Raw genomic sequence first — 9,517 nt, 5'->3', positions numbered from 1 at the left:
CATTAAGGTAAATATATGTTATCACTATAAAAATCACAAATAAATACTTTGGTGCCTTTGTTGAATCGTAACAAAAAATTTAAAGTATAATTTATCCTGTTCACAAATACACAGTTTTTTTTAATTTTTATTACTTCCAAGCGATTAATTTAAAAAAACTTGTAAATACTATACCTTGGCTTTTTAAAAATTCATGTCTGAAAATTTGCTAAATGTCAAATCATGTTTATTTATGATTAGGGGTGCATTCCACTAAGTACTCACGACAATCACGTTCACGACCATGATCTTCCCTGTTCCACTTAGTCCAAAGCATTTTAATCGTAGACCCAAGTGGAATGGCTTACGAGGCGTTTTGAGAGTTGAAATAAATATTAACGAATGGAAGAACAGAAAAAATAAAGCGAAAGCTGTACGTTATTGAATTTTTTAGTGGAGTGCTTATCTGATTTACATTTAAGTGAAATCACATTATTTGGTGGTACCTCACAAGAATGATTCAAAAGTACTTAGAATATACCATATCGCATCAAATACTGAGATAGGTTCTCATGGTTACCATGTTCGTTGCGAAGTTTTGAAAACTCCGCTAATTTTTTCAACGCTCACTTCGACCCTCCTCTTGACAAGGGTGACAAAGTTAGTTATGACGTCATGAATGACTTTCTCATCGCGACCACAACGATCGTATTTGCTATATGGTACGCCCAAAAGAGTATTTCAGGGGCCGTGAATATTTAGTGCAATGCACCCTAGGTATATTATAAGTATCGTCATTAATTCAATACATCGAGTATGTAATCTTTGATCAATACCGAACGTATTAGTATTCACTCTACACCACAGAACATATTCTGTGCTCTACATTATCTAAGTTTGTGCTGTTCTTGGTCAAATTCGGGGAAATAATCAACAAGGAATAAATCCATATTAGATTTGTTATGCAATAATTTTGGAAAAATCAACGATTAATTTAAAAAAAATGTATCTCTAAAATTCAGAATAATGTTTGAATATTTATTTCTGTCAAACTTGAGAAGAAATTATTTTTAGGTTATGTTACTAGGCAGAAAGTGCATTTTATATGTGATATGCATGAAAATAATCTACAATTTAAGGGCGGTAATCCCGGAGCAGTTCAATATGGAAATTTTATTAATTATTACCAATTCCATTCCACAGAAGAACGTATTAATTTATTACCAAAAAATATATGGAATCAGATGAATCCTTGTGTTGCATTGGACGTTGGTTGTAATGCTGGAGTATGTATTTTTACATTTTTCTTATTTCGCATATAATTGTATTTAATCCATTTTTGCCTTACCTATATCATGTCCCTCAAGGAACTTCACTGGTCATGAATTGGGAATATTGTTTCTGACCTATAAAATTCTCAAGAAATGTTCTTTATCTATGATATTACTTTGTAGTACCACATCTAGTTGAAATATTGACATATAACTAGAGTTGAATCATCTAAGCAATCTTCAAATTCATATAACAAAAAATGTAAACAAATTTCTTCATAGTTTGTTTCCTGTCATAAATGTTTATTATTCCAATGATTATAACTTTCCTTTTGCCAATGATCTAATTCAAATTGAACTGATGTTATCAGCTCAATTTGTTGTGGTGGGTCATATCGAGTGACAAACTAGTATTCTAACTTGAAATTCATTTGTCAATACAAAAGTGGGCTTGTGGAAATGATAGCAAAGGAGAGACCTTAGCAAAGTAAATCTGGCCTCAGTCATCTGTATAATGAAATAAGCAACATTTGAATGGGTTCAAATTCTCTGAGATTTCATACAAAAGGAACATTATAGATAAGGAATATTCCTATTGAAGTAGTGAAAAATATTCATTAATTATTGTTAATTATTATTTCACGCTGACATGTCTTATTGAATCCATTGCATTTTCATTACAACAAATTCTTATATAATATTTGTATCATTCCTTTCACATTATTTTAGAGTAGTTATGTCTTTTCTTCTTATATATCGCACAAATTTCTTGTCCATCTAAATATGAAAAAAATTCAAAGTCACTTTTCTGGTGCTTGACTTATAAATTCGACTAAAACATGTATTTCATACATGTATAACATTAGTGTGTATTAAAAATATAATATCAGACTTTAATTTGTAAGTACTAGCTTACCTATTATTTGTGTGTGAGTTTTATATATAACACTAATTTTATTGATTAAACTCAATTGGACCGTATCAAAAATGAAAAATACAGACAAAATATTAAATAAAAAACCTGAAGAACAATGAAGAAAATAACTAACATGTGAAATGGATGAGTGAGGAGAATACTAGAACCCCATACATTAATGAAAAATAGATGCAAACCAAAAGACTCAACCCACAACACCATTCGAAATTTCATACCAGTAAGGACAATAATATCAAGAATGACATAACCATTAAAGTTTTGCAGTTCAGGCGTCTAACATCTGCACATAACGCTCTGAATTCACTGTAACAGTGTGTACCCTTTCATATGCAAAAAAGTAAGCGCTTATAATTCATCGTGCTAACATCGCATCCCTTATGGTCATTTTAGGCGAAAGCGGGGGGTTTGTGCTTTGGATTGATTGCAGTAGTAGCATTTCTATTTGTTTACGTGTCCATTTAGGTGAAAATGAGTTTCATTTGTAAGTAAGATGTTGACCAGCATCCTGAGGCCTCAATTCTTGCACCAACTGAATTTTGTAAGGTTGTAGCCCCAAATTTTTGAGTAAAATGCAAAACAATAATGATTTATGCACTTTTAAAGCAACAGCACGCTCCCGAATAGACAATTTAGGCTCGTCACGTAGCACTGTCTACGATTTCGACTGTTCCAAAAGACCTTGGAAGCCCGGATTTTGGTTTATCCAATATTAATCCGGTATCTTCAAAAACTTCTCGACCCATTTTCCAATTAGTCGAGCGCCTGGCGCATCAGTTAAGTGACGAATATTGCAGAACGATTTCTCTATCCTTCGAGGTTCCAGCTCGGTTCTGCGCATCTACAAGCATGCGCAGTATAGATAAAGTGTCTCCAACTGTCCATATAGGAGTATTACATATATGCACTTGTTAAACAAAACTACTCCCTACCTCTAAACCTCACCACATACCGATTAATCATAGATAATCGACATACTTTAGAACTATTAGTAAATTTTATCAAAGATATCAAAAAAGTATCATTAAAAAATTATTTGGCTGATGGATTTGCTTCTTTCTTTCACAAGCACACAAAATTTGAAAATTCATACATTTAACTTTTTTAGAACCTAACAATGGCTTTAAAAGACTTTTTAAAAACATATTCATCACTAGAGCCTTCAATATTGGCGGTTGATATTGACCCACTGTTAATAAATAGAGCTAATGAACACACATCTGATGGTATTACATTTCAATGTTTAGATATCATGGATGTAACTAAAAGAGACCAAACTATCAATAAATATTTGATTCAAATGAAAGTTGAAAAGTTCAAAGTAGCTTTTTGTTTTTCAACAACAATGTGGATACATTTAAATTATGGTGACGAGGGATTAGAAAACTTTTTGAAATATATTTGTAGTATTGCTGAGGTAGTGGTAATTGAACCACAACCTTGGAAATGCTACAAAACCGCAGTAAAGCGAATGAAACAAAAAGAATTTGTATTTCCCGAGTTTTCAAAACTGAAATATAGAGAAAATGTTGAGAGTGTTATCGAACAAGTGTTAAATATCGATTGTAACATGGTAAAATTGATAGAAAGTGAAAGAACTACCTGGGAGAGAAAATTGTTGATATTTAAACAAAAGTTATGTAATATATCTTGAAATATTATTCGTGGTTTATTTCTTCTACCTAATATCCTTTTTTTCATTTGATTTTGTATTAGTTGTATCGTCACTAAAATTTTCACGTACGAATTTATTAGTATACACTACTCTTTTTCTAATATTTTAACAGATGTCAACTGGACATCCAAAATTGAAACTTAACCTTAAAACTTGATCAAAAGAGGTATTGAAAAGTTGTTTTAATATTCCTGAAATATGGCTCAAAATACGAAAGATACCGATGAAACTGATATTCAGACTTTAGATTCGATGTTCAAAGAAGGTTTGGAGAATTATAATTCGATCATAAGCAGTGACCAACCTACAAACAGCAATGAGTTGCAGGTGTGCAATAGGAATATTTCTATATATAAATATAATTTTGGTGATATTTTTTGTAAAAATACAAATACAGTTCTCACTCACTAAATTAAAACGAAATTCATACATTGTTACTATATCATTTGAGGAGACTAGTATATAAAAAAAGCTGAAACATTCTTTAAACAATAAATTTATAACAGAATTGGTGGAGATTAACATTTGATAATATTAATAATTATGCGTTTTTTAAATATATATTTTTGAATGTTTCATTTTTAGACAAAAATAAAGAAAACCATGAAAACCTTTGAACAAGCAACTAGGCTTGTGTCTATATCCAGTATATTTAGCACAAATGAAGGAATTGAAGAAATTAGCACCAATGATTTACAGTATTTTCTGTTGCCAGCGTTTTTAGGATCCCTTACTCTAAAATTAACTTCAAAAGAAAGAAAAGATATAGTTGATGTAGCTGAAATTTACTTTAAAGATTTTTTAAAAAGATGTAATGATTATGGAATGGGCAGTAATCAATTCAAAGATAAAAGTGAGGAGAAGGAGAAAAAAGAAAAAACAGAATTTGAGAAATTAGAATATTCTGTTAATACTAGAGCAAATAAAATTCAGAGGTAATTATTTCTGAGTAAATGCGTTCAAAAGTTTTTCCCTACCCCATAATCCACATTTTCAAGCAAAATTAATGTCTAACAAAACCAAAAATAACAGTGGCTACTATTTTGCTTACTTTATTTGAGCTCATATTATTTCTTTGGTGTTTATGATTATAGTTTAGTCCCAGTTAGCTCAGTAAGATGCAAGTTTGTATACCTAGGAATTTTTTTGTAAGGTTTAAAATGGGTAAAACCAAGAAACTAATGGTTGAAATTGTTTCCATAGTCTAGGCAAAAGTAACTATCATTACTGTCCAATTAAATATACCTCTACATATTAATATGGACTACAATGTGAAGAAATATGCATCCACTAGGAGCTTTTGTGACAGAAAACGTTTAAGGTGGCCTTGATAAACAACAACCCCTGAAGATAAACATATTACATTGATTAGTAAAAATGAACGACGACTCATAGGCCCAGAGATAGCAGTTCAGATCAATGAATCTAGGGATATACCTTTGAGTACTTCTAGTGAAAAGTAGATTTGTGAGAAGCTAGGAAGTTTTGGAAGGGTGACAGTGAAGAAATCTCTTTTAAGGTGTCGAAAGAAAATTACAGTGTTAGAGTGGTTACAGTGGGCTAAAGAACATTTTGAAGTAATGAGTCAAAGTTTGAGATTTTTGGATCTAAGACTGTTGTGCTCAGGTCAAACGAAAAACGGATTCTATATCCATGTGTGGGGATATTTTGAAGGAAGGGCGACTGGTGGAGCATTCCTCGAATCGGTACAAAGAGTATTTGAAATAATTGGAGAGAAATAATGTAATGATTTTACTGATACAGTCGCTCAACCTCAACTCGATTGGGTTGTTGTGGGACAAATTGGACAGGGAAATCAAAAAGCAGTGTTGTACTTCCACTTCACACCTTTAGAATATCCTTAAAAACGAAAGAAACCAAATAATCGTCGGTTATTTGTCGAAATTGCTACACAGAATGCCAAAATAATAAAAGGGGGCTACATTGATGAATAAAAATTAAAATATGTGATAATTGCAGACTGTGGTTTTCTTATAACTATATTAAAATTGATAGTATTGTTTTTATTTGTATATCACTCAAACTATAGGGTGAGCGAAAACTTTTCACCTGTAGTATATGTGTTTATTTTATTATGGAAGCTACATATAAAATTTAATTGTTTTTTGTAATAAAAACTTCCAATTTTTCAATTTAAATAATATTGCTTAAAAAAACAAAATTCCAATTAATATAGAAGACATTTGGATATACTAAGGAATTCAAAACTAACATTTTATATTTTTCATATGACAGATTTAAAGAACAAAAAGAACTAAAGTCCAAATTAGAAGATTTAAAGAAAAATATGGAAAACGAACATGCCGATGAAGAAATAAAAAGAGAATACTTTCTAACTATGATAAAACTGTTTATGCATGAAGCAATAGACGAATTAAACAGTATTGATATGGAAAAACCGATCTTAGAACACATGGCTAATATGAAAAATGAAGAAAAACCTCAACCCAAAAGACCCCCTCCTCCACTGAAGCCAATTGTGATAACAAAAGATGACATACAGAAAGCTGTTTTTGGAGCTGGTTATCCATCATTGCCAATAATGACTGTATGTATTAATAATCTTTCAATTAGTTTTAGAATATACATGATAGAGAAATCTTTAAATTTTCTTCTTATCAAAACATATTTAGAAAATGATTAGCTATATCATTGCATTTATAAATATATCAGTTATTTAAGACCAGCTTCTTTTTCAAAAGTGCGCTTATTTTACAAATAGACAACAAGTAAACACAATTACCCTTCTACACATGATAATTGTATGGTGTCGAAATTGTAGTATCCATGCTTTGATAAAATCACATTTGTGGTATTTTTCGCCCAGTTGCTTCTTCCGATCGACTCAAACGCGCTAGATTTTATTCCCAAATCATCGAGTCTTGATTCAGATGACTGTGATACCCAATTGCGTGGATCACCTCCAATTACCAATATTTTGTAAAAAGTTAGTTTATCTTCATTCTTCAATGCTAAATTTTTGTTTATTGTAAGTTTTAGTAAGAGAAAGACTATTGTAATATTTTGGCATATTTATTTTTATATAACTTCTATTTAGACACCACGATTAAAAATGTTGTACGAATGCTCAGCAATACAGTTTGCTTACAATCATCTCGTTTTGTACATTAAGGTTGCCAATATTTTTGATCAGTAGGTAAACAACTACTGTCACATGTTGGTCTCAACCTAATTATTAAAATGTTGAATGTATTCACCTACTTTTCTGCTGTAATTCTTTGTGGTGGTTCATTAAAAAATATTTTGAAAATTTAACATCGTTTTTGAAATGAATACACTATAGTATGGTAATAGTCAACAATCTGCATATATTGACTAATATAAAAAACGTTTTATTTATTTTAACAGCGAAACTAATTTCAGGTGGAAGAATTTTATCACAAAAGAGTAGAGGACGGTATTTTTCCTGATCCAACTAAACCGAAGAAAGGTCCAACGACTTTACAACAAGCCGCCGCCGCTGGTTTATCTTTAAATCAAGAGGAGAAAGAAAAAGAAGAAACTGAAAAATTAATTGAAGAAGATAGTGATGAACATATCGCAAGAATGAGGAGCAGAGATGAATTTAAAGATGAACACAGAAGAGGTTGGGGTAACAGAATGAATCGAAGTTAAGAAATGGTTAATGAAGTAAATACATGTATATATTTACTAATAGTTTTTTCTAAAATATGTTTCAAAATACATACACAATGGCTACATTAAAAGTATTTTACAAACTGATGTACAACGTTAATCAGTCGTTATACATGGTTTGATGTCTTTACGATAGTATTTATAAGGATTTTTGATGAACTGGTATTTCAAATGCCTATCGAAAATTGACGCTACATTGATTTAGAAACTTTAGTAATTTACTGTTTCTGTAGATTGGTATATTTTATGTTATATTCACAACAACCAATCTAAAAAGTTTTGTTCAGTAACTAATATCAATTACTGTTTTGTTACTAGCACGGCTTTTAATTTTTGCCATTAAAAGTATTACCCAATAAAAGTTTCAAAAAATATTATTAGATATCTAACATAAAATCCACTTGTAGTTTATCTGATACTTAATTATGTCTAATTTGACTATTAACACTGACTGAAATAAAAAAAATCATATAATGCAACTATTTTTCTCGAATATTTGTTGATCAATATAAAACACTTTCAAGCACCTTTTCCAATCCTCTAAAGTTATTCTGATACATGCTTTTTGGTATGATATTGATCTTCACCCTTTCGATCCTGATGATACATTTTTATTGGAATGATTGAGCTTTAATGACATGACCATATTCATTTAGGTAATTTCAATGATCCCCAAAGTCTATTAATAATTCCTAGTTGGAATTAAATCCATGTTTTTAGAAGATTTTTGTATATAAAACAAATTTCAACGTTTCAAACTAAACATTTGGCATTCAAATGATTTTGTAAGAAAATGTTTATGTTCACCATTTCCCAAGTGGGTATCTTTCAACTTTCTATCTATGCAAGATAAAACCCATTTAACAAGTCTATGAAACCGTTTGGGTGCTACAGCTTTTGGTCATTGAAAAGACCTACAAAATTTTTTTCATTGCTTCAAGGTTTCAATGTTGAGTTGCTGGTATGTGGACATAATTTGATTGAAGCTTGTTTCCTGATATCAGAAAGAAATTGAAAATTGAATGTGTGCCCAGTTCCTGAAATTGGAAACAATTTAATTGTTATTTTTTGAATGTGCTATTCCTATAAAATAATATTGTATAATAGGTGAATTCTGACCATTATGAAAAATATTGGAATTTTGCAAGTTTAAGGATTGAGTTGTGATTTTTTTTTGTTTGTATTTTTTTATAACTATTTATTAAAATGTCTAACTTTTGATAGTTGGTTTACATTTCAAAATATCCTATTCCATTGGGAGGACTGGACATTTTAACTAATTTCTATTTATACGGAGTGACCAGAAATATAATGTACTGAATTTAAAAAATGTTGATTGTAGTAGAGTAGATCTCCAAACTACTTATTTTTCTGAAAATATAGAAATATAACTTTTTAAAAAATATTTTATCTACAAAAAAACTTTCAAACAACTTAACAAATCAATAGTATATTAAACGAATAATAAAATGAATAAATTCCAATTTATTTCAATGAACTTATATTTGTTAGACCCGTGTTTTGGAATCTAGAAATTCATCTCAAGTATTTAGCTTTACAAGTTTCCAAAATATTGTAATATTTACAAAGTAAAATTTAAAACGGAATCATTGTTTTACCCTAATTATATATAGAAAACTTTTTTTGTCCTGGTTATTACTACATGCAATCAGTATGTATAGTCAAATATAAATATTTATTTTCATCATCATAATATCAATACGTTAGATTTGTGGTATCAACACATCAAAAAATACAGAATGATTTCCAAATGATGGGGCCCGGGGCTATAGCCCCCCAAGCCCCTAGCTTAATCCGGCCCTGTGTCAAGTAGATTCACTGCTAGCTCGTTCGGTGGTTTTAAAGTCTGTTTAAATAAGCTTAATACTTTAGACTGAAACCTCTATAATCTTTAGATGAAATTTGGCTGTCGTCCCTCATAACTGGACCTATAGGTCCATATTGGCTTGAAGGCGAGTT

At 30.4% G+C, this 9,517-nt stretch overlaps 1 protein-coding gene across 2 annotated transcripts; it reads left to right on the top strand.

Annotated features, from left to right (window-relative positions):
• Positions 1–683: 683 nt before the first annotated feature.
• Positions 684–9,267, top strand: LOC130899955 (immunoglobulin-binding protein 1-like). 2 transcript variants are annotated; one of them, XM_057810175.1, is made up of 5 exons: positions 684–756; positions 1,054–1,265; positions 4,445–4,794; positions 6,116–6,428; positions 7,265–9,267. In XM_057810175.1, exons 1-5 carry the CDS (start codon positions 699–701, stop codon positions 7,514–7,516), a joined length of 1,185 nt encoding a protein of 394 aa, XP_057666158.1. In that variant the 5' UTR covers positions 684–698; the 3' UTR covers positions 7,517–9,267. The 2 variants fall into 2 exon arrangements, with proteins under 2 accessions (XP_057666158.1, XP_057666159.1); XM_057810176.1 differs by lacking the exons at positions 684–756; positions 1,054–1,265 and adding an exon at positions 3,978–4,186 and having other exon boundaries at positions 7,265–9,265.
• The last annotated feature ends 250 nt before the right edge of the window (positions 9,268–9,517 follow it).

This window comes from Diorhabda carinulata, chromosome 12 (genome assembly GCF_026250575.1).
Source record: "Diorhabda carinulata isolate Delta chromosome 12, icDioCari1.1, whole genome shotgun sequence".
In the NCBI taxonomy this organism is placed as follows: domain Eukaryota; kingdom Metazoa; phylum Arthropoda; class Insecta; order Coleoptera; family Chrysomelidae; genus Diorhabda; species Diorhabda carinulata.
The sequence above is the reverse complement of the archived record's forward strand: the minus strand, read 5'-3'. Positions and strand labels throughout refer to the sequence as shown.